This window comes from Panthera onca, chromosome B2 (genome assembly GCF_046562875.1).
Source record: "Panthera onca isolate mPanOnc1 chromosome B2, mPanOnc1 haplotype 2, whole genome shotgun sequence".
Lineage (NCBI taxonomy): Eukaryota > Metazoa > Chordata > Mammalia > Carnivora > Felidae > Panthera > Panthera onca.
The window spans coordinates 141,642,278-141,669,131 of NC_138343.1; the positions used below are offsets into that span (position 1 = coordinate 141,642,278).

At 40.5% G+C, this 26,854-nt stretch overlaps 1 protein-coding gene across 3 annotated transcripts in view; it reads right to left on the minus strand.

Annotated features, from left to right (window-relative positions):
- SERAC1 (serine active site containing 1) overlaps positions 1–26,854 on the minus strand; it is a 75,333-nt gene that overhangs the window by 22,848 nt on the left and 25,631 nt on the right. For all 3 annotated transcript variants that reach the window (XM_060617006.3, XM_060617004.3, XM_060617005.3), the window contains 4 exons: positions 26,017–26,138; positions 24,837–24,965; positions 13,284–13,397; positions 11,099–11,261 (listed from right to left, as the gene is read on the minus strand). In XM_060617006.3, coding sequence (XP_060472989.2) covers positions 11,099–11,261; positions 13,284–13,397; positions 24,837–24,965; positions 26,017–26,138 — 528 coding nt within the window. The remainder of the gene's footprint in view (positions 1–11,098; positions 11,262–13,283; positions 13,398–24,836; positions 24,966–26,016; positions 26,139–26,854) is intronic.

The following is a 26,854-nucleotide window of genomic DNA, read 5'->3' on the forward strand; positions in this document are numbered from 1 at the left end:
TGGACTTGACAGATATATTCAAAACTTTTCATTCTAAAGCAGAAGAATACACATTCTTCTCGAGGGCACATGGAACATTCTCCAAGATAGATCACATACTGGGTCAAAACACAACCCTCAATAAATGTAAAGGAATTGAGATCATACCATGCACATTTTCAGATCACAGTGCTATGAAACTTGAAATCAACTAAAGGAAAAAGTTTGGAAAACCTGCAAATGCATGGAGGTTAAAGAACACCCTACTAAAGAATGAATGGGTCAACCAGGCAATTAAAGAAGAAATTAAAAAATATATGGAAACAAATGAAAATGAAAACATGACAGCCCAAACCCTTTGGGATGCAGCAAAGGCAGTCCTAAGAGGAAAATACATTGCAATCCAATCCTATCTCAAGAAACAAGAAAAATCCCAAATACAAAATCTAATAGCACAACTAAAGGAACCAGAAGCAGAACAGCAAAGAAACCCCAAGACCAGAAGAAGAGAAATAATAAAGATAAGAGCAGAAATAAACAATATAGAATCCAAAAAAACAGTAGAACAGATCAATGAAACTAAAAGCTGGTTTTTGGAAAAAATAAACAAAATTGATAAACCCCTAGCCAGACTTCTCAAAAAAAGAGAGAGGACCCAAATAGATAAAATCACGAATGGAAATGGACTTATCAGAACCAATCCCTCAGAAATACAATTATCAGAGAATACTATGAAAAATTATATGCCAGCAAACTGGACAACCTGGAAGAAATGGACAAATTCCTAGACACCCATACACTACCAAAACTCAAACGGGAAGAAATAGAAAATTTGAACAGACCGGTAAGTAGTGAAGAAATTGAATCAATCAGTTATCAAAAATCTTCTAACAAATAAGAGTCGTGGGCCAGATGGCTTCCCAGGGGAATTCTACCAGACATTTAAAGCAGAGTTAATACCTATCCTTCTCAAGCTGTTCCAAAAAATAGAAATGGAAGGAAAACTTCCAGACTCATTCTATGAAGCCAGCATTACTTTCATTCCCAAACCAGACAGAGACCCCACAAAAAAGGAGAATTACAGGCCAATATCCCTGATGAACACAGATGCAAAAATTCTCAACAAGATACTAGCAAACTGAATTCAATAGCACATAAAAAGAATTATTCACCATGATCAAGTGGGATTCATTCCCGGGCTGCAGGGCTGATTCAATGCTCGCAAATCAGTGTGATACGTCACATTAATAAAAGAAAGGATAAGGACCATATGATCCTGTCAATTGATGCAGAAAAAGCATTTGACAAAATACAGCATCCTTTCTTAATAAAAACCCTCAAGAATGTCGGGATAGAAGGAACATACCTAAACATCATAAAAGCCATATATTAAAAGCCCACAGCTAATATCATCCTCAGTAGGAAAAAACTGAGAGCTTTCCTCCTGAGATGAGGAACACAACAGGGATGTCCACTCTCACCACTGTTGTTTAACATAGTGTTGGAAATCCTAGCATCAGCAATCAGACAACAAAATGAAATCAAAGGCATCAAAATTGGCAAAGAAAAAGTCAAACTTTCACTTTTTGCAGACGACATGATACTCTACATGGAAAACCCGAAAGACTCCACCAAAAGGCTGCTAGAACTGATACCATGAATTCAGCAAAGTCGCAGGGTACAAAATCAATATACATTAATCAGTTGCATTTCTATACACCAATAAAGAAGCAACAGAAAGAGAAATCAAGAAATTGATCCCATTTACAATTGCACCAAGCACCATAAAATACCTAGAAATGAACCTAACCAAAGATGTAAAAGATCTATCTGTATGCCGAAAACTATAGAAAACTTATGATGGAAATTGAAGACGAGACAAAGAAATGGAAAAATATTCCATGCTCATGGATTGGAAGAATACTGTTAAAATGTCAATACTACCCAAAGCAATCTACACATTCAATGCATTCCCAATCAAAATTGCACTGACATTCTTCTCAAAGCTAGAACAAACAATCCTAAAATTTGCATGGAACCACAAAAGACCCCGGATAGCCAAAGTAATATTGAAAAAGAAAACCAAAGCGGGAGGCACCATAATCCCAGACTTTAGCCTTTACTACAAAGCTGTAATCATGAAGGCAGTATAGTAGTGGCACAAAAACAGACACATCGACAAATTAGAATAGAGAACCCAGAATTGGACCCACAAATGTATGTCCAACTAATCTTTGACAAAGCAGGAAAGAATATCCAATGGAAAAAAGTCTCTTTAACAAATGGTGCTGGGAGAACTGGACACCAACACACAGAAGAATGAAACTGGACCACTTTCTTACACCATTCACAAAAATAAACTCAAAATGGATGAAAGACCTGAATGTGAGACAGGAAACCATCAAAACCCTAGAGGAGAAAGCAGGAAAAAAATATTTCTGACCTCAGCCACAGCAATTTCTTGCTTGACACATCTCCAAAAGCAAGGGAATTAAAAGCAAAAATGAACTATTGGGACCTCATCAAGATAAAAAGCTTCTGTACTGCAAAGGAAACAATCAACAAAACTAAAACGCAACCAACGAAATGGGAAAAGATATTTGTAAATGACATATTGGATAAAGGGTTAGTATCCAAAATCTAGGAAGAATTTACCAAACTCAACACCCAAAAAACAAATAATCCAGTGAAGAAATGGGCAGAAGACATGACTAGACACTTTTCCAAAGAAGACATCCAGATGGCCAACAGACACATGAAAAGATGCTTGACGTCACTCCTCATCGGGGAAATACAAATCAAAACCACACTGAGATAGCCCCTCACACTGGTCAGAGTGGCTAAAATTAAAAACTCAGGAAACAACAGATGCTGGCGAGGATGTGGAGAAACGGGAACCCTCTTGCACCGTTGGTGGGAATGCAAACTGGTACAGCCGCTCTGGAAAACAGTGTGGAGGTTCCTCAAAAGGTTAAAAATAGACCTACCCTATGACCCAGCAGTAGCACTGCTAGGAATTCACCCAAGGGATACAGGAGTTCTGATGCATAGGGGCACATGTACCCCAATGTTTACAGCAGTACTTTCAACAATAGCCAAACTATGGAAAGAGCCTAAATGTCTATCAACTGATGAATGGATAAAGAAGATGTGGTTGATATATACAATGAAATAATACTTGGCAATGAGAATGAAATCCTGCCATTTGCAGCAACATGGATGGAACTGGAGGGTATTATGCTAAGTCAGTCAGAGAAAGACAGATATCATATGTTTTCACTCATATGTGGATCTTGAGAAACTTAACAGAAGACCGTGGCGGAGGGGAAGGGGAAAAAATAATTACAGAGAGGGAGGGAGGCAAACCATAGGAGACTCTTAAACAACTGAGGGTTGATGGGGGGCGGGGGGAAATGGGTGATGGGCATTGAGGAGGGCACTTGTTGGGATGAGCACTGGGTGTCGTATGTAAGCAATGAACCATGGGAATCTACCCCAAAAACCAAGAGCACACTTTACACACTGTATGTTAGCCAATTTGATAAATAAATTTGACAAATTAACAAATTATATTTAAAAAATAGCACTTAATAATCAAATTCCCACTCTAGCACTCCCATCATTTCCCAGTTCCATGTATATCCTCAGAAGTAACCATGGTTAAAAGTTTGGTGGACACCCTTCCAAACCTTTTTAAAAAATTCAGTCGCATGCCTATCATTTATACACATACACTGTGGCTCTACATGCATTTTTTTTTCCTAAATGGAATCTTACTATTCCTACTGTTCCATGATTTGATCGTGTCGTCTCTTGGAATGCTCTCCATATACGTCAGCTTTATTCTTTTTAACTATAGCATTTAACATGGATGGAATATACCACTGTTTATTTAACCATTATTGCTACTGGCAGACATTTGGGTTGTTTCCATTTTTTCCATACTGCAAACAACTGATAAACATTTTTATATACAAATCTTCAATAACACTCATGAGTATTTAGGTAGGAGAGTCTTTGTAGTATTATTACTATTTCAAATGGTATATACATTCTTTTAATAGGTACTACTAAGTACCCATCAAAAAACTGAATCAATTTACATCCCCACCAACAATGTACCAGAGGAGCAGTTTTCACACACCTTCACCAGCAGTGGATATTACCAACATCTTTTTAACTTTTGTAAATCTGGATGGTAAAAAACTACAGATCTGTAGGGTACCTGGGTGGTGCAGCTGGTTAAGTGTCCAACTCTTGATTTCAACCCAGGTCATGATCTCACAGTGTGTGGGACTGAACCCCACATTGGGCTCTGTGTTGACAGTGTGGAGCCTGCTTGGGATTCTCTCTCTCCCTTTCTCTCTCTGCCTATCCACCATCGCAGGCACTCTCTTTCTCTCTCTGAAATAAACTTAAAAAGAAGTTACAGACCTGATACTATTAAGATTTACAGGGGCGCCTGGGTGGCTCAGTCGATTGAGCGACTGACTTCGGCTCAGGTCATGATCTCACGGTTTGTGAATTCAAGCCCCGCGTCGGGCTCTGTGCTGACAGCTCAGAGCCTGGAGCCTGCTTCTGACTCTGTGTCTCCCTCTCTCTCTGCCCCTTCCCCACTCATGCTCTGTCTCTCTCTGTCTCAGAAATAAACAACAGGGGCGCCTGGGTGGCTCAGTCGGTTGAGCGTCCGACTTCAGCTCAGGTCACGATCTTGCAGTCCATGAGTTCGAGCCCTGCGTCAGGCTCTGGGCTGATGGCCCAGAGCCTGGAGCCTGCTTCCGATTCTGTGTCTCCCTCCCTCTCTGCCCCTCCCCCGTTCATGCTCTGTCTCTGTCTCAAAAATAAATAAATGTTAAAAAAAAATTTTAAAAAAAAGAAATAAACAACAAATAAAAGATTTACGCACACACACGCGCGAACAGGTAAAGCTACAGGTACCTCAAGAAAAAATAAAACAGGGTAGGGCAGCAGAATTCAAACTGAAATATTCAGAAATAATGGGAGCTGAGCAAAAAGTAATACAGATAATTCTTTGAAAGGTTTAGACATAAAATGGAAGAGTAGAAGAGAGGCTGAAAAACAAGGGGGATGTGGTACTGAGACTAGTTTGTCACATTACCCCCTAATGTGTGTTGATTGGAAGGCTCCTTTTGAGAGGGAGCTGCTGACCACATAGACGAGAAAGGCTAGCAATTCCTGAGACAGTGAAAGGAGCCAGAAGCCAGGCACAGTTAGAGGTCTCCTAAGAGATGTCCCTTCTCCTATTTTCAAGAGCAGAAAAGGAGAAGGTGGGTTTGGTTTTGGTAGTGGGAAACGGAGGGAACACTCCTTTCAGGGTTTCAGCAGTCTCACGGAAGTAGGAGAGGTCCTCTGCCAAGAGGGATAGAGCATATGAACGGGCTGAGGAAGGTGGAGGGGACTTAAATAGGTATTGCTAAGCATATTAAGGCCTGCTGAGCGATACTGAAGATGACGACCCATCTGCCATGAGTCTATGCTCAGCCACAGAAGCAGCGGACAGTAGGCTTTATCTAGTGTTGGGGTCTTGAGCAAGGGTGTGCTGAAAGAAGGGGAGGGGAGTTCCGGGGCATTGAAGAGTGTGTTACGGAAATGACAGACCACGGAGCATGGATATGCTGGCTCAGGAGTGAGGTGAAGAAGAAAGAGAAAATAAAGGGGTCAGGGAGACAGACTCCTGGAGAGAAGAAAAACAGGCCCTGTGGCAGCAGGTGCAAACACAGGCTTGAACGAGAGGAAGCAGTGCTCAGAAGTGAGTCACTGACTTGTTAAGTGCAGCGGTTTCAGGCAATGACAAGGACAAGGTGTGGCACAGGAACAGAGTGCTAGACAATCAGGAGCAGAGAAGGAAGTCGACAGAGATGAGAAGGGCAAGGGACTGAGAGACCAAGGCATTTAGTGGACTGTCCAGTACAAGTTGACATCACCAGAGAGGACTGAGGACTTGGGGTAGAGCCAAGTGTCAGTTATGGGAAGAGTGTGGGTTTGTTTTTTTAATAAAATACTGATTTGATCAAGGCTCTATACCATTAAAGAAACTGAAGATAAGTCAATGGAAATCATCCAAAGTAAGACACAGAGAGGAAAAAAAAAATATCTGAAAAGAAATCAACAGATTCCCAATGACCTGTGGAACAGAATCAAGAGGTCTCATATATATACTGAGGCCCCAAAAGGAGAATAGACCAAAAAGGGACAAAAAATATATATATATTTTAAGATGCACTGGTTGGAAATTTTCCAAATCTGATCAAAAACATCAACCCACAGATTCAGTCAGCTCAGTGGAAGCATAAATATAAAAAAGGAACCAAGCACTTCAGAGTCAAACTGCTAAAAACCAAACATAAAAACTTCAAAACCAGAGAAAAAACGACAAGTTACATACAGGAGAATGAAAATGGGAATGAGAGACTTCTCATCAGACAGTGGTAGTTAGGAGAGAATGGAATGACATTTTTAAAGTGCTGACAGAAAAAATAACATACTGCCAACAAATAATTCTTTATCCATGGAAAATCTCTTTCCTGGGATAATAAAATAGAGGCGAAGTAAAAGACTTTCAGAAAATGAAAGGTGAGAGAATTTGTCCAGCACACCCTGGTCTTTAGGCTGTAGGGAAATTGTATCAGATGTAAATGTAGGAAAAGAAGGAAGAGAGCTGACTACTATAAATGTGTAAATAAACAAAAATCACTTTCTTTTTTTCTTCTAGTCTTTGACTCTTAAAAAATAACAACAATGTATCACAAAGTCTATAACATAATGGAGGAGTAAAATATATTAAGACAATACCAGAAAGGATGGCAAGAGGTGGGAAGTGAACTATACTGTTGTAAGAATCTCGCACTATAGATAAAGTGGTATCATATTAATTCAAGACAGACTGTGATAAGGATACCATCAAGTAAAAAAACACACAAATAATAATATATAAAAAGCAGAAACAGGAGAAAGAACATAATGTAAAAGATATTCAAGTAACCCAAAAAAGTCCGTAAACAAGAAAAAAAGGAAACAATACTCATAAATACATTAGAGGTAACGAGACAAAACACCCCTATTAAAAAAGATCAAGCCGGATTTAAAAAAAGATGCACCTCTATGCTGTCTATAAAAGATGTACTTACTTTTAAAGTCACAGAGAGATGCCTGGGTGGCTCAGTCAGTTGAGTGGCCGAATTCAGCTCAGGTCATGATCTCAGGGTTTGTGAGTTCGAGCCCCTCACTGGGCTCTGTGCTGACAGTTCAGAGCCTGGAGCTTGCTTCAGATTCTATGTCTCCCTTGCTCTCTGCCCCTCCCCCACTCACACTCTGTCTCTCTCTCTCTTGCTCAAAAATAAACATTTAAAATATTAAAAAAAAATAAAGTCACAGAAAAATGGACGCAAAAGAAGGGGAAAAGGAAAAGATAAAAGATAGGGCTGCAAACAGCAAGCATAGGAAAAAGCCAGAGTGATCATCTGGGAAATGAAAATCAAAACCACAATGAGGTATCACCTCATACCAGTCAGAATGGCTAGAATCAAAAAGACAAGAAATAACAAGCATTGGTGAGGATGTGGGGAAAAAAGGAACCTTCATGTACTGTTGGTGGGAATGTAAACTGATGCAGCCACTGTTGAAAACAATATGGAGGTTACTAAAAAATTAAAAACAAAAATACCATATAACCCTTTAATTCCACTACTGGGTACTTATCCAAATAAAATGAAAAAACTAATTCAAAAAAATACAGGCACCCTTGTTTACTACAGCATTATTTACAATAGCCAAGATACGGAAAAAAACAGAATACATCAGCAGGTAAATGGATAAAGAAGAAGGTGTGTGTGTGTGTGTGTGTGTGTGTGTGTGTGTGTGTGTATGTGTGTGTGTGATCGACTATCACTCAGCCATAAAAAAGAATGAGATCTTTCCATTTGTGATATCATAAATAGACCTAGAGAGTATTATGTTAAGCGAAATAATAGTCAGAAAGTGAAACACAAATACCATATGTTTCACTTATATGTGAAATCTAAAAACCAAAAACCAAAAACTCTCATAAAAACAGACCCATAAATACAGAGAACAAACTAGCAGTTGCCAGAAGAGAGGAGGGTGGGGGGATGAGCAAAATACATGAAGGAGATGAAGAAGTAAAAACTTCCAGGTATAAAATAAATCAGTCACAGGGACAAAAAGAACAGCATAGGAAATAGGGCCAATGATATTATAATAATGTTGTATGGTAACAGATGATAACTACACTTACAATGGTGAGCACTGTGTAATGTATAAAATTGTAGAATCACTATGTTGTACACCTGAAACTAACATAACACTGTATGTCAACTATACTTCAATAACAAAATTTTTTAATGTTCTTGGTTTGAGAGAGAGAGAGAGAGAGAGAGAGAGAGAGCATGTGCGAGCAGGAGAGAGGGGCAGAGAGGGAGAGAATCTCTTGTGGGGCTTGATCCCACAACCCTGGGATCATGACCTGAGCCAAAATCAAGAGACAGATGCTCAACCAAATGAGCCATCCAGGCACCCCAATAACAAAATTTTTTTAAAAAGAAAAAGCCAGTGTGGCTATTTTGATACCAGGTAAAGTAGACTTAAGGAAAAGGAGTGTCACCAGTGGTAGAGACATCACTTAATAATAAAAAATGAATAATTTGCTAGGAAGAAAAACCTGGTAGAACTACAAGGAAAACAGACATTCACAATTACAGTTCAACACATCTCTCAGTAATTCACTGAGAACGAGACCAAGCTCAATGAAGATCCAGAGAAGATTTGAGCAATGCAATGGCTTCATTGTTACATACAGAACACTTCGCCAACAACTACAAAACACTCATTCTTTCCAAGCACACACAGAACATGCATCACGACAGACCACAAAACAGGCTATCAAATAAGTCTCAGTAAACTTCCAAAGACTAAACTCTTACAGGGTATGTTCTCTGAACACATGGACTATTAAATGAGAAATCACGGACATATGATATCTAGAAAACCCTTAATACTTATAAAGTATGCAGCACATTTTTAAGTAACCCATGAGACAAAGCAAAAAATCACAAGAAAAAGTAGAAAATATTTCAAACTGAATAATGATGAAAATACAGTATATTCAAAATTTGAGGGATCCATCTAAATCAAGTTAGAGGAAATTTACAGCTTTAAATACTCGTATTAAAAAATAATTGTAGTGATTTGAAAACATGTCTTCAAATGCTTTGACACTATTGTCCATCAAGAGGTCATGAGTCTAAACCCCTTCCAGAGCCCTTCCTCTTGAATATGAGCTAGCCTTAGTGAGTAGGTCAGAAATTACTCCCAATGCTTGCTTTATAAGAGGCAAAAAAGAGCGTATGCCTGGTCCTCTCTTGAGACGTTTGCTGTTGAAACCTAGCCATCATGCTTTAAGAAACCCCAAGCTGCACGGAGAGGCGCATGTAGGAAGGAGCCAATGTCCCCAGCCCCAGCTGGGCTCCTACCTGACAGCCAGTACCAGTATGCAAGCCACGTGAGGGACAATCATGAAAGTGTACCCTCCATCCCGCAGCCGAGCTGCCCCAGTTAGTGCTGCATGAAGCCACAGAGGCTGGCCCAAGTTTCAGATTCACAAGGAAAATACAGGACCACTATTTTAACCAATGAATTTTGTGTTTGATACACAGTAATAGATGTCTGAAACAAGAAGAGGTTAAAATTAGGATCTAAGTTTCTACCTTAAGCACCTAAACAAGTGGAGCAAATAAAGCCCATAGGAAGTGGTTCTTTATAGAAAAAGTTTGCTGATCCCAAATGAGACTTCATCAAATTAAAAACTTTTATTGATCAAAACACTCTTAAATGTAAACAAACAAAAAAAGTAGAGACTGACACAAGAAAAAACGTAAACTCAGTCTCTAACAACTATGAGCATATGCACGTATATGTGCACATATGAATGCATACTTGTGTGTGTCCTGATATTTACCACCTTGCTTTTTCCACTGAAAGAGCCAAGAAGCGAAGACACTCCAGGAACAATAAGCACACCGAGCACCCAGATCCTGGCCTCTAAAAATCAATCTGCACTGAGATCAATCTGCACTTCTCCTCAGAGGAAGGAGCCTGGAACATGTTGTTATTCAGACAGTAATAAGGAATGCCTCCCCAGACGAGGTGGGCATATTGCCAGGACACAGGGAGCCGGTTTGTCGGGCTCCCACTGACCAAAACCGAAACAATCTGGCATCTAATGTTAAGTACAGGAATAAGTTATAAACCATTAAAAAAAACAACAACCAGGAATCCATGTGCCCATACTGATGGGGAGGGAGAGAGCGAGAGAGGGAGGGACAAGAGGGAAGAAAGGGAGACAGATGGAAGGAGAGAGAAGGAAGGGCTCGTGCTTACAGGGAAATGCCAAATGCTGAAAAGTACACGGGGAGGGCGTGCTGCAGTTAGAAAATCATCATTTTGCAACCATCATGATGAAGACTGGATCAGGCAGGGGAGTTCAGGAGATGAGGAGCTGGATATCTGCATGGTCCTAAGTATCTCCCCACAGTCAGTTGATTAGTTGCAAGGGGGAAAATCACTAATTATACTGAGTACACGTACTCTGGGTCAACCGAATCCTATCAAAGGTGATGTAGACCATTAGATGGTCGTCAAGGCAAAAACTGCCCTCCTCTGACTGTCCGCACACCGATGATCTCAGGCGTGTAGTACACAAGTCCCAAGCAATTCCATGCCCCTACTAAAACGATATGCTCTAAAGACCCATAACTAACCCTAAGCGAAGTGTTAAGTCTATTAAAAGATTAATGTATTGTGGGGCGCCTGGGTGGCTCAGTCAGTTAAGCGTCTGACTTTGGCTCAGGTCATGATCTCACGGCTCGTGAGTTTGAGCCCCTCGGCAGGCTCTGCCAGCACAGAGCCCGGAGCCTGCTTTGGATTCTGTGTCTCCCTCCCTCTCTGCCCCACCCCTGCTCGTGCTCGGTCTCTCAAAAATAAACATTAAATAAATAAATAAATAAAACGATTAACGTATCATGAGGGGTGGAGGTGGGAACAAAGGATCGGATCCAAAATACTCAGTATATAACGGTGTTACCTGAGTGAACTATAGTAGAATGAAGATGTTCATTCAAAGCCATGTTTCCAATGATACGCATTATATTTCTCTGTATTTTGGGACAATCCTTGTGAAGTTGGTACAGCCTCTGAAGTAGTTGCAAGCCTCCATTTGCTTCAATTTCATCACAGTGTGTGGGTATCTAGCACGATAAATTAATGAAAGCTCACCGTATGTTGCACAAATTCACTAGCGAGGTGACACAACACGCTGACGGCACAGCTAGGGGCTCCTGCTCAAGGACAGAGACCCAGAGAGACCACCCAAAACTCTCCTCGCAGCTCACTTAAATAAATAAGCAAATTCCTATCTATGCGGGAGGTGCTTCAAAATCACTGAAAAAAATTAAGGCACATCTCACCAGGGCTTCTGAAATGTTTACTCTTACTCTGCGTAGCTCTTGGTGGGATGTAACTTGACAATGTCATTATTATAGAATTGTTTCAATTTTTTTATCTTAATTTTTTTAATGTTTATTTTTGAGAGACAGAGAGAGAGAGAGAGAGAGAGAGAGAGAGAGAGAGCGTGAGCAGGAGAGGGGCAGAGAGAGAGAGAGAGAGAAACAGAATCCAAAGCAGGCTCCAGGCTCCAGGTTCCAAGAACCACGAGATCATGACCTGAGCCGGTCAGACACTTAACTAACTGAGGCACCCCAGCACCCCTAGAATGGTTTCAATTTACAGTGATACTTTGACTGGCTTGAAATTACCTTAAAAAAATTCTCTAACCGAGAAACCTGCCACCTGATAATGGGAAGAAAAACCCCATTCAAGTGGCAGCTTTTGCTTCTGCAAACAAGAACTCCCAGAGAATGGCACCATGTGCCGCCCTGCACACCAGCCCACACAAGTCCACAGGTCTGGGGCTCTCCCAAAACTCAGGAGTCAGAAACATTTTTTAAAGAGAAAGATCAAATGATAAAAATAAAAAGGAAAGAAAGGGGATATGAATTTTTAATAGAGAAAAGGGATAAAATACAGCCAAAGGAAATACGTAATATTATGGAAAGGCAACAGTATTGACCAACAAGCCCTCGCAGTGTGCCGAGGTCACCGGCATGGCCTTGGCCTCTTCCCATCACTAGCTGTACTCACTCATGATGCTGTGTCCTGTATATGCAACAATTTTCATTCTCTAAATTTTTACTGAATTTGATCACATTTTAAGTGCATTTAAAAGCCCTTTAGACCTATGTCAGTGAGATAATGTAATAAAGGTATTCCACACACTGTACTTTCTCCTGAAGACAGATCTAATGCTTCAGAAACTGATCATAAGCTACAAAACCTCTAGCATTATTTTCCCATGTGCCCTTCTGAGCTACAACACTAATACCTCTGCTTTGTACGCAATTCCTAACTCCACTGGTGGGAACTAAAGATGACCAGAGACCACTATGCTCCTGAGCCGCGTCTAATGGTCCTCAAAATTAAACTGGAAAGTTTAAAATCTCTAGAATGGAGTTCCTCACTTTGCGGGATGAACTACTTCCAGCAGCCTCACCAGCGATGCCCGTTACAAACACAAACTCCCGGACACCAGCCCACAACTACTAAGTTGAAGCCGCTAGAGGTGACCAGGAAATGTGCGCTTTCAAACATGCTTCCTGAGTGGTTTTTATGCATTCATGTTTGAGCATCACGAAGTCTGTTGCTCTTTTCTTTTAAAATCAAACTATGATCATGACAGAAAAGTTGTCATACATGCCAAAAAACTTAAAAACCACTAATATAAGCTCTGTTTAAAATTCAAGAGTATGGCCATCCAAATATTTACCTTTTTTCTATATTGGCTTCTTTGGCAGATGTTTTACTGGAAATTAACTACCTGGTAATATTATTTATAAAAAAGATCTGAGAAAGGTAGCATAAGATAGCGTAATTCAAAGTTCAACGCCATATTTAAACAATGGGTTGCTTTCTTTATGTGCAATTAAGATTAAATCCATTTTCAGAAATACTTGGCAAAAGGAAATACATGTATCGGTGCTAAGTCATGATTATCAATTCTACAACTAAATGGGGAAAAAAGAAAATTTTTAAATAAGCAAAAAGCTTCTTTTCTTTTATAAAAAATGAGGATTATTTCGCTTGAATGAACCATGATGTACAATTTTTTTATTGCGATCATAAAAAGTAAACCACATTTTGAAAATGCAAGTTACCTCAGAATGTTTTACCAAAGCTTCTAAACAGAACATTTCCACCGTGGCTGAAGGAACTTCTCCAAAACTTTCAGCATAAGGAAGTCCATTTCCTCCAAAACACCATAAGCCACCCTGAAAGATAATTAAAATGTTTACTGAGAAGAGTGACTCATATTTTTTGTTTGACACACACACACACACACACGAAAAAATCCCTGTATTATACACAACCTATTTTGGAAGCTGAAAGGGAGCTAGTTATGCAAGTTGTTGCTTACTAGAACAGAAAACATAAGGGATCATTTCTAGAGGAGGAGATCTTTGCATCTTCCTTACTTCTTCCTTCTGTGTCCTCTTCTCTCAAAGTATGAAGACTGACACACAATTCTTTACCAAGTAAGAAAAGCCTAGGGTTGACCATAATGTTCCACTGTCAGATGATGGTAGTGGAGTCTACCTGAAGTCTATTAATCAAAATAATAAAAAAGAGAAAAGGCATTGCTGGAAAAATATAAAATGAAGACAAACAATGACAATGATCAGAGAACTTTTAACTCTTCCTAAACTGAAATTCAAGATCATATGGAAGAATAAACAGAAGGGTTAGGAAAGCCAGAAGACAGAAGAGGAGTGTGCATTAGCCCTAATAGCAAAATATAAGAATAAACTGGGAAAAGAAAATTTCAACTATCATCACAGGTCAAACGCTAATGTCACTAGTATGCAATAATCCCCTACAAATCAGTGGCAAAAATATCAACAATGCTATGGAGAAATGAGCAACAGTCATAAGCAGAAAGTTCCTAGGAAAGGAAATCTACGAAACAATGCCCAACACAACTTATAATGAGAGGCATGTGTGGCAACACCATGAGAAAGGATAGTTTTCATCTATCAGAGGGGTGGGGGAGCAGGCATTCCCATCACCCTGCAACTTTTACGGAGGACAACTGAAGGACAGCTGTCTAAATTACAAGCGCCCGTGCCCTTCAACAATCCAACCTAGAGAGACACACATAGGCAGAGTAATACAGGTACAGGTTTGTTCACGGTGACAGTCTTTGTAAGCACTACCTACTGCCATCAACAGAGGGCTGGTTAAGTAATGATGGTACCATTGTACAATGGAATGCTATGATAATATAAAAATTTGGGGGGCACCTGAGTGGCTAAGCTGGTTAACCGTCTGACTTCAGCTCAGGTCATGATCTCATGGCTCATGAGTTCGAGCCGCACGTCAGGCTCTCTCGGCTGTCAGCTCAGAGCCTGCTTCAGATCCTTTGCCCCCCATCCCTTCTGCCCCTCCCTCTCTTTCTCTTTCAAAAATAAAATAAACGTTAAAAAAAAGAATATAAAAATTTTTGAGTCTCCTCGTATACTGGCATATACCAATCTCCAAGATGAACCCGTAAGTGAGAAAAAGAAAGGGCAGAAGAATGTGTACTGCATGCTATAATATGTGTAAAGAGTATGTGTAACTGTGAACGGGTGTGCGTGTGTGTGCATGTGCGTGCATGTGCACTGGGTGAGGGAGACAGAAGGGATGAAAAGAAGACATTACTGCATCTCCTTTGAAGTGCTTTGTATCTGCACGAGGGGCCATAACTGTGTGCATACAGGCCACCTGCTGGCAAAAGAACTCAACTACAAGGTAATGTTTTTCAAAAATGTATATAGAAAGCCCAGTGTTTCCTACAGGAAATATAATCCATAAATTTCTCCATTTTGAGTTAATTTATAGGGCTCATGGCTCAGCAAACCCAGTAAATATTCAAAATGTTTGATCATTCTATAATTCTTACTCATGCCCTCCTCTCTTGATGTCACATTCTGTTTTTCCAAGTTTAAACATGCTTAGATCTCAAACGTTTATGCTACTTAAGTAGAGGCCTGGCAAGGGACTAATTCATTGAGAGTCATTCTCTCCTCTAGCAGGGATAAGGGTAAACAGTGAACTGGTGGGCTTTGGGGGCTGGGGAACTTTTCTTAAAAGATTTACCACCACAACCTGCCTCCCCCAAATCCTTCTCCCTACCACACACCCCCAAATCACCTGACCTCTTTCTAAGCTAAATGCTCCAAGTAAATAAAAAAGGAAAAAAATTACCTAGGATTTTACGTTTCTCTTGATCATTTTCTAAGTGGGAAATAAAAATACAGTTCCAATTCCAACCTCATTGGCAAAGCTTCTAAGTTATTTATGAACTGGCAGATTGTGTGGCAGTTAAAAACACAAGAAAAAGGAATAAATAAAAGGTATAAACTCGTGGTGTGAGCATATGGAATATATTCTAATTCTTAACATGAAAATAAACATACGTAGGTTACTGCTGCTTTATCACTAGATTAAGACAGAGCAAGTTTACATAAATTCGTAAAAATTTAAGAAATGCCACACATCAAATTCTGTAAGTGCAACCAAAAAACAATTTCTTAAGAATGAAAGAAATGCAGAGGAAAAGAAAGAGAGTGACAATGTTAAAAATAAAGGGTAAGGTATAAAAATCAAAAGGCAAGTAACAAAGCAGAAGAGGGATGTCAACTAATAAAGTTACTAAAGAATTTACATCCATATTCTATATTAGTCGTAAGTGTAACAAAGAATTTTATGTATCATTTTGTAAATATCATACTCAATTTGAGACACAACATTACTCTGGATTAACGTGGTATTTTTCAAATGTATCTCAACAAATTTATAATGGCCAATGATTTCATACATAATAGATACCTTGTTACCATATAACCTATGCTCCTTTTAAACAATATCCTTATAGTTATCTACACTTTTGTCTGCCATGCAAAAATACTTTGACTCATAACAGAAATATACCAGCTGTTATTTAAGCATATATAAATTCGTGCACAGCTGGCTCCCTTAGCAATGTCATAATTCATTCATCCATTATTCCATAAATATTTTGTGAGAACATATTGTGTGGGAGGCACTGTATTTGGTACTAGGGACATTATTATCGACCACTGGAAGGGAGTAAGACAATTAAATAAGCAAACAGATAAATATACAGCATAATTACACAATGGGATAAATGCTACGAAGGGCGATAAATGCACTAAACATTTGAGATGGAGAGGAAGGTCTCTCTGAGGAGCTGACAAGCTGAAGGATGAAAAAGCGGCCATATGACACGCTGGTGGCAGAGAATCCCAGGCAGAGAGAACTCGAGCAGGTAGAGAGTTTAAGGAACGGAGAGTGAGGGCCAGCGTGGCTGGAATACAGTGAGCGTGAGGGAGAACGAGCAGGAGGGCAGGGACGGTCAGAAAGGTAGTAGTGAAGAGACAGATGTAGGCAAGCTGCCAAGAGATGTGACATCTGAAAACAAAAGGAGAGTAGGCAGATCACTGCCGGGATGGGTGGAGAGCAGGGGGACAGAGAGTCTTGCTACTGCTTCTTATTGTGGGACCCTCTGTTTTAAAGTGTGTAAAAGCTAATCCCTGGCATTTCTGCATAAAAACTGACAACCTCAGAACTCTGCAATTTATGCGAACTAACTGGGCTTAGAAATGGTGTGTTTAGGGGCACCGGGGTGGCTCCGTCGGTTAAGTGTCCAACTCTTGATCTCGGCTCAGGTAGTGAGTGATCTCATGGTTTGTGAGATGGAACCCCGTGTTGGGCTCTGAGCCGACTGCACAGAGCCTGCTTGGGATTCTCTCTCTCCCTCATTCTCTGCCCCTCCTCAGCTGGCACTGTCTGTCTCTCTAAATCAAAAAATAAACAAACTTTAAAAAAAAAGAGAAACGGTGCATTCATTCTAAAGCATGAGTTGCAGACCCAGGGTCATTCTTAAGGGCCTGGAGTAGACAGAATTCAGGGTCGGTAGGGTGTATGCTTGGACGAGAAAAAGTTACATCTTTATCTTCCCGACATCTAACAGAAATTTTGTAAACACAGACAATAAACCATAGTAATGGTAACAATCTGTGTGACTGTCGGCAATAGAGAGTACAGATATTTTCGTATTACATCTCATTTGTGGTAGTGCTCTGAGGGAGAGAGAGAGAATCCCAAGCTGTCTCTACACTGTCGGCGCAGAGCTCGACGCAGGGCTTGATCTCATGCTCGTGAGATCATGACCTAAGCCAATACCAAGAGCTGGATGTTTAACCAACTGAGCCACCCAGGCACCCCAAAAGTTAAAGTGTTTTAAAAATAAACTTCAACTTTCCCATTTTACAGGTCTCTTCCTGTTGTTTAATGCATGAACAAGAAATACATGATACCAAAATTATTTTTGGTAACGGTATCCCATATAATTGGTTTCTTTTATAATCCTGTGTATTGAGTTTTATGCATCTACAAACAAGTTCACAGACTTTACTAAATCACCAAAGGGGTCCATGGCGATTAACAAAGGTGAAGAAGCCATGCCCTGGAACCCAACAGCTGTGTGGGACACCTGCCAAGGCTGCGTTACCTCAGTGAGGAGGCAGTTTCGTATAGAAGCAGCGTACTGTCCCTTTAAGGGTGCTTAGAGACTGCCACAAGGCAGGTCTGACAGATCTCTAAAAACCAGATGGACACCCCTCCTATCTCTTCACTCCCAACTTCTTGGCAAGTAAAAAATCGGAGAAGCCTGACTAGACAGGGGTAGTGGGAGGAGAATAACTGAGATGGAGTTGCTTACTGGTCTGATGAGATAGAGCTTCAGAAATGAAATTAAATATTTTTTTCAACATTAATTAAAGAAGTACAACTTTTTGGTTAGGTTTATTCCTAGGGATCTCACTGTTTTTGTTGTAAATGTAAATGGGATTGATTCCTTAATTTCTCTTTCTGCTACTTCATTATCGGTGTATAGAAATGCAGCAGATTTGGGGCGCCTGGGTGGCTTAGTTGGTTAAGCGTCTGACTTCAGCTCAGGTCATTATCTCACGGTTTGTGAGTTTGATCCCCGTGTCGGGCTCTGTGCCGACAGCTCAGAGCCTGGAGCCTGTTTTGGATTCTATGTCTCCCTCTCTCTCTGCTCCTTCCCCACTCATGCATGCGCTCTCTCTCCCTCTCTCAAAAATAAACATTAAAAAAAAAAAAGGACTGCAACAGATTTCTGTACGTTGATTTTGTATCCTGTGACTTTACTGAATCTGTGTATCAGTCCTAGCCACTTTTTGGTGGAGTCTTTTGGGTTTTCTACATAGAGTATGTCTTCTGCAAGTAGTAATTTTACTTCTTTCTTGCCAAACAAACTTAACCAAAGAGGTGAAAGACCTGTACTCTGAAAACTATAAAACACTGATGAAAAAAACTGAAGAGCTCACAAAGAAAGTGAAAGACATTCCATGCTCGTGGATCAGAAGAACGTTGTTAATATGTCTATACTACCCAAAGCAATCTACACACCTAATGCAATCACTATCAAAATAACAACAGTATTTTTCACATAGTTAGAACAAGCAACCCTTAAATTTGTATGGAACCACAAAAGACCTCAAATAACCAAAGCAACCTTGAAAAGGCAAAGCAAAGCAACACAAAACCAGAGGCATCAAAATTCCGGACTTCAAGTTACATTACAAAGCTAAAGTAATCAAAACAGCATGGTATTGGAACAAAAACAGACACGTAAACCAATGGAACAGAATAGGGAACCCAGAAATGAACCCACAACTATATGGACAGCTAATCATCGACAAAGTAGGAAAGAATATCCAATGGGAAAAGGGCAGTCTCTTCAACAACTGGTGCTGGGAACACTGGACAGCGACATGCAGAAGAATGAAAGCGAACCACTTTTTTACACCATACACACAAAAAAATTCAAAATGGATGAAAGACCTAAGTGTGAGATATAAAACCATTAAGATCCCAGAGGAGAATACAGGCAGTGACCTCTTTGACATCAGCTGTAGCAACTTCTTACTAGATATGTCTGCTGAAGCAAGGGAAATAAAAACAAAAATAAGCCATTAGGACTTCATTAAAATAAAAAGCTTCTATATAGAAAAGGAATCAATAAAACTAAAAGGCAACCTATGGAATGGGAGAAGATATTTGCAAATGACATATGTGATAAAAGGTTAGTGTCCAAAACATATAAAGAACTTATCAAACTCAACACCCAAAAACCAAATAATCCAATTTAAAAATGGGCAAAAGACACAAATAGACATTTTTCCAAAAACATCCAGATGGCCACTGAAAAGATGATACATGAAAAGATGCTCAACATCAAAACTACAATGAGATATCGCTTCACACCTGTCAGAATGACTAAACTCAACAAAACAAGAAACAACAGGTGTTGGTGAGGATGTGGAGAAGGAGAAACCCTCCTGCATTGTTGGTGGGAATGCAAATTGGTGCAGCCAATGTGGAAGCTAGTATGGAGGCTCCTCAAAAAATTAAAAATAAAACTATCCTACAATCTAGCAATTGCACTAGTAGGTATTCACCCAAGGAATCCAAAAATACTAATGCAAAGGGATACATGCACCCCCATGTGTACAGCAGCATTATCTACAATAGCCAAATTATGGAAACAGACCAAGTGCCCATCAACTAATCAATGGATAAAGACAATGTGGTGTGTGTATATATACACATATATACACACATACATAAATACACATATACATGTGTGTATGTACAACGGAATATTACTCATCCATCAAAAAGAACGAAATCTTCCCATTTACAACAACAGGGATGGAGCTAGAGAGTATAATGCTCAGCAAAATAAAGAAGTCAGAGAAAGACAAATACCACCCATGTGTGGTATTTAAAAACCAACACAAACACGCAGAAGAGGGTAAAAAAGAAAGAAAGGCAAACCAAGAAACAGACTCTTCACTAGAGGACACACTGGTGGTTACGGAGGGGAGGTGGGTGGGGGGCTGGGGGAGTAGGTGAGGGGGATTAAGGAGGGCGCTTGCTGTGATGAGCACCTGTGAGGTATGCAGGTGCTGAATCACTACACTGTACACCTGAAACTAGTATTCTACGGTATGTTAACTAATGTTGCTCTGTATGGTAACTAACTGGAATTTAAATAAAAACTCTTTAAAAAAAGTGTTCAGAGGACAGGGAGGCAAATCGAGGTGAAAGCAGCACCTTCCAAATGAAAAATCAAAAGTACTTCATTAATCACAAAGCATTCATTTTTTTTTTAAGTGCCAGAAACAATTTCTTTTTGAAATTTCTACTAAAAGGATAGATCTATGTGTGCATGTAGTCTGCCCAGCAGAACGAAATGTTTTGAGTAAATATCAGTTTCATCATTTCCACTGTGATCTGTGATACCTAAATATACTGATTGGAATAGAGTCAAGTCAATGCAGTTAAAAGGTCACACGAATTACTTTTTCAGACATCACTTTGTTTAGGGGAAGATTTTGTTTAAAATAAGCCAACTGAGGGGCACCAGGCTGGCTCAGTTGGTGCAGCATGTGATTCTTGATCTCAGGGTTGTGAGTTCGAGCCCCAAGTTGGGTGTGGATATTACTCAAAAATAAAATCTTTAAAAAAAGAAAATAAAATAAGCTGAGATGGAGGGGGGCATCTCAGATGGCAGGAAACCTACATCATCTCCAGGGTTGTAAATATCAAAGAACACATACACACAGTATATGTTAATTATGAACGCGCATAGGTATACACACACAAAGTCCTAGGGTCTTTAAACTGCTGGGTGTAAAGTTTGCATAGTGGCGATCGGTGGGCTCAGCTGTGCGTGCCATCTCCTCGGAGCTCTCCACGTGCTCCGCAGGGCACCCCACACCTTTGGAGTAAGACTGCCTCGCACATGAAAAGCCATTTTGTTTTTTTTTTTTTTTTTTTTTTTAACGTTTTTTTTTATTTATTTTTGAGACAGAGACAGAGCATGAACAGGGGAGGGTCAGAGAGAGGGAGACACAGAATCTGAAACAGGCCCCAGGCTCTGAGCTGTCAGCACAGAGCCCGACGCGGGGCTCGAACTCACAGATCGTGAGATCATGACCTGAGCCGAAGTCGGCCGCTCAACCGACTGAGCCACCCAGGCGCCCCCACATGAAAAGCCATTTTGGTTGAAGGGTTTATGTTCTCTCCCCCTGCATCCCCTCCTCCCACTGCTTTAGCTGTGGGCCCGTTCACTGGATGTAAATAACTGGCGTGCACAGCAGAGGCTTCATCCAAGTGAATCAGAGCGTGGTGTCCTGAGGGTAGTAGCCTAAACAGACTCCCAACTCTGATCCACCTGAGGGCAGTCTGAGCCCACTGGCAGTCGCTCTCTATTGCCCCTTGCCCCAGCCACTAATGTACTCCCATTCTCTCTGAATTTGCCTGTTCTGGACATTTCACATAAGGGGTACCATCTAGTATGTTACCAATGTGTCACCTTTTGTGTCTGACTTTTGAGAGTTCATCCACGTTGTAGCATGTATCAGTACTTCTTTCCTTTTTGTGGCCAATAATGTTCCATTGTGTGGATAGACTCCCATTTCGTTTATCCATTCCTCAGCTGATAGATATTTAGGTTGTTTCCGCTTTTTGGCTATCATGAATAATGCTGCTATGAGTATCTGTGTACAAGTTTTTGCGTGGGCATACGGTTTTAATTCTTTTGGGTGTCTACCTAGGAGTGGAGTTCCTGGGTCCATATGGTAACTCTTTGTTTAACTCTGAGGAACTTTCAAACCATTTTCCACAGTGGCTGCATAATTTCTCATTCCCACCAGCAGTGTATGAGGGTTTTAATTTCTCCACATACTTGCCGACACTTGTTACCCATCTTTTTTTTTTTTAATTTGTTTAATGTTTATTTATTAGAGTGAGAGAGCGCGTGTGTGAGCATGAGTCGGGGAGGGGCAGAGAGAGAGACACACACAGAATCCGAAGCAGGCTCCAGGTTCTGAGCGGTCAGCACAGGGTCTGACGTGGGGTTCAAACTCACAAACTGCGAGATCATGACCTGAACTGAAGTTGGACGGTCACTTAAGCTACTGAGCCACTCAGGTGCCCCACCTATGTTTTTTATTACAGCCATCTCATTATGTGTGAAGTGACATCTTTATTCTGGTTTTGATTTGCATTTCCCTAATGATTAATGATGTTGAGCACCTTTCTATGTGCTTATTAGTTATTTATATACTTTTTTTTGGAGAAATATCTGTTTAAATCCTTTGCCTAATATTTTAATTGGGTTACTTGTCTTTTTATTCTAAAAATTCTTTGTATATTTTGGATAAAAATTATTTTCAAATATTTCTCCCAAACTGGGTATTTTCACTTTCCTGATAGTGTCTTTTGCAGCACAAACATTTTTAATGGTGATGACGTCCAATTTGTGTGTTTTTGTCTTTTGTTGCTTGTGCTGCTGGTGTCCTGAAGACCATGCACCTCTCACTCTGAGTAAATTCCTTATCTGGACCCTTCTCCGTTCTCAGGCTTCCCTTTTCATCTGGGAGGCAGGGAGCACAGCCTCACTTTCAGCAGGCCTTGTCCAGCTTCTGATAGCTTGAGCTTTGACAGAACCAAACTGTTATCAGCAGGGTAGTAAGCACAATGGGGTGGATGTGCCTCCCTGCTCTCTGCCACAGGTGTCTCACTGACCTCTGTCCCCACTAGCATCACTCCTCTCCTCGTCCCCATGCCAGAGCTCCTGGTACCTGGCCTGATGTTCTTTTTCAGCACAATAGATTTTCTTTTGCTTATTACTATTGAGTTAACATCATCCTAACTTCTATAGTGTTCTGTCACCTTCTATAGCATTTTTTAACATTTTGCTAAGTCAAGAGAGAGAAAGTCGTTTGATATACTATGCCACCTCATTTCTGCCCAGAAGCCATGGCCTTGGCCAGCAGTCCCTACTGTCCCTTTCCTGTCAACTTCCTTACCATTCCAAGGGGCAGCCACTCTGATAAACAATGGCCAGTCCATGCCCTGATCATAAGAAGGGCTCAGACTCGACACGTATGGGAAGCCATTCGGAAGGCTTAATGCAGGAACATGAGTGGATCGAATTCATGTTTTTGTAAAAATCACTCTGGCTGATGTGAAAGCGCAGAACTGGGGAGACAGGTAAGGAGCCTGCTGTGGAGTCTGAGATGATGGAGATGTGATAAGGAAGCTTTCTGGATCCAGCAAGATGGCGAACTTGGCTTCTAAGTGAATCCCTCCCACTACAAACATGTAGAAATGTCTGATGAAATGCAATACAAAACTATTTTAAAACATAGCCAAGTTCTAAAGAAAATGGGAAGAAGAAAGAAAGCAGAACCTCTGCGAGAACTGAAGATGGAACTTGCAGCAGAAGTGGGAAGCACAGGACTGCCGAGGTAAGATGCCTGCAGGCTCCTCAGATGGGATTTTCCTCGTTCAGTGCAAGTGATGTGGTTTTGGATGTCACATTCAGTGGGAACTAGATCTGGGATCCCTTTAGAAAGGCAGAGCCCTGAAAAGTTTGCCTCCTCCAAGAGAGCCTAAAAACTCTACTCACCAGCCTATGGAAGCCTGTTTCTGTTTGGGGCTTTGGATGAGAAATTAACCCCAACACTAAGCCCTCTACAGATGTATCTGAATTTATACTTCCTATGTGCCACAGGAATCCCAAACCGGGGCATTCATATCAAACTAGTCCAGTGACAGTGAACCTCCTGGCGTATCCAACAGGGGCGAACACAAAAACTGCTCTGCGGGGACAGATTTACAATCCAGGGTACTTGGGACTCACACAGAAAATGATCCATTCGGCTAAAGACAAGCTCACGGTAAAAACACATGACCCATATTAATCCACAATCCAACATAAGAGTTGATGCCACCACAGACAGGAATTAACACCTCAATGAACTTAAAATAATAGGAGAAAGAGATTCTAAAATTATTTAAAAAATGAAAGCAAGAACAGAAGTCAAGATGAAAGAACAGGACAGTCTGAGAAAGAGATGACGGTGGCCAGGAGAAGGTGGCTACACTGCAGACAGTGAGACAAATGGACTCAAGCTACATGTGAAGGGACAGCTTTCAGGAACCACGGACTGGCTGAACACGGAAGGAAGGAATCAACAAGAATTCCTAGCCGTTAGCTTAAGCAACGACCTGTATGCTGCCCCATTTACTGAAATGGAAGTAGAGGAGGAAGAGTTTAGTGGAGATGGTGGGCTGAACGTGCTGAGTTTGGGACTTGGATTAGACATCCAAGCAAAGACATCAAGCAGGAAGTTGAATATTCAAATCCAGAGCCTGAGTTAGAACATAAGAGTAGAGAAATCACTTTAGGCATTAGGAGCAGATAGGTGATATTTAAAACCTTGTAAATTACTATCTATTTATTCTTTAAGATTTAACTTCAGAGGCACCTCCATGAAGGCTTAAACGACCTCTTAAGCACAGTGAAAGGCTCTGGAAGTAACCTGTATCTCTCTTACACACTCTGGGACTTTGTTTATTTACATGTCTCCCCACCATCTCTAACACCTGGCCCAGTGCCTGGAATACAACCAGGAGTCACCATGTTTATTCTGTTCCTGGATGGATGACTCTTCTAGGGTTCTGAATGCTGGCCCCTGGCACAGGATCCTAGAAAGGGTGGGTGGGCACTCCAAAATATTTACTCAATGAATAAATGAGCTAACCTTCTGAGCAGCTAGACTTTGACTGCTTTCACTCAGAGCCAAAGATGTGAAATACTGGATACACTCATCTAGCTCGGTTTGAGGTAAAGAAGCCAGCAACTGTCTGAGCTCTTCTTCAATGCAAGTATCCTGGAATAAAAAGAGAAACAATGCCCCATAGTTAAGCTCAACAACAGAGTACAACAAAAGTACCCAAAGAATCAAAACAAAACAAAAGAGCAGAGATAAATTGGTGCTTTTAGTCTTGAAACGCCATCACCCACCCAGGTAAATGAGCATCACTTAACTTTGAGTTCTGGACTTCCGTGTCTGCTACCTCAGTCCAAAAACTGCACAGTTTAGCTCTCGATTTAAAATGGACTGTTATACTCTTTCTTCTTCTATTATGTTCTTGCTTCTAAAATCCAGAACTCATTAGTCATTTTCTCTAATAACTTACATCTAGCATATTCATTTTTCTAATTTTCAACAACTGATTGCAAGTTTTCTGATTTTCATTTTCTAGGAAGGCCTAGAAAAGCTGCTCAAGAAGCACACTCTAATACCTATTAGTGGTTAGTATTTAACAACTATGAGGAGTACCACATTGATATCTACATGTAGTGGTTAGTAAATATCTATGCAAAGTGATACATTAGTATCTACATGTGGTGGTTTTCCAGGGGCTGTTTTGAGCCCCAGGAAACATTTAGCAATATCTTCAGTTTTGGTTGTTACAGCTTTGGGGATGCGACTGGCATCCAATGAGTAGATGCCAGGGATGCAGCTAGACACCCTATAATGTACAGAACAATCTTCAACAACAAAGAATTATTCATCTCAAAATGTTAGGAGTGTTGAGGCTGAGAAAAACTGATCTATAGCAATATTAGAACAAGTGACCAACTCATCGATGTTAATAGGCTATGAAGTTACCGTCTGGTGTATAGAGGCTTCCAATACCCAAAAGGGAAAATAACACAAGAGAAACAACATCTCCTGATAAACTAGGAAATCTTGGTATAGAAACTACAATTTCAGGTTTATATCTAGTTCACCTGCTTGTGAAAAGTAGACAACAAACTGGTGGGTTTTTGGTTTTTTTTCAAACTACTTTTTGAAAGGTTACTCTGCACCCTTCAGAGTGAAGATGTGATATGTTAATTTCTTTTTCACTCACTGGATTATTTTATTTACTTACTTCATTTAAAGATGGCAAAGGAGGTGGTGGCAGGAAAAAACGAAGATCACTCTCTTTGCTTCGTGCCAAACCGATAAGAGTTCTCAGATCACAGGCTTGAGCAATTATCCTATACTGGTAATCTATTGTAAACGTATGTTGTTAGCACCCAAGTTGGCTTATAGCTGTTTCAAGAATTAAATAAACAATTTAACTTTTAAACTACAAGTTTATGATTCAAAATTTCCCAAGTCTCTGTTCACAATGTCAACTGCCTTTACGATACCAGTAAGCCAGATGTCCAACATTTCCAGGACTGATCTCACAATTCTCCTCAACATATATGTAGGCATATCACAATCTAACTAACCTTTTGAAGAACTGAACCTCAAATGTGAAAATCGATAGGTCAGAACCAATTTAACTTCTCCTTTTTTTGGTAATAATTCTAGTGTTTAAAAACTGTTTTGCTCACTACTCAAAAAACCTGAGGTTGCATTGAGATCTACTGTCCCTGATACAGGATGGTGCTTTGGCATTACGTGATGTCCATGAATAATGTGAGGTTCCAGATGGTGGTACTTTGTTTTAGTCTTCATGATTTCACCACTCCATCCTTTATGTATTGCCCTGAATGTTTGTGTCCCCCCTCCCCTGATACATACATGGAAACCTAAGCCCCCATGTCATGGTATTTGGAGGTGTGAAGTCTTTGGGAGCCCTCATGACTGGGATTACTGCCCTTATAAAAGAGACCCAGAGAGATCCTTTGTCTCCTCCGCCCCGTGAGGACACAGTGAAAAGCTGGTCATCTATGAACCAGGAAGCACACCCTCACCAGACACCAATCTGCTGGCCC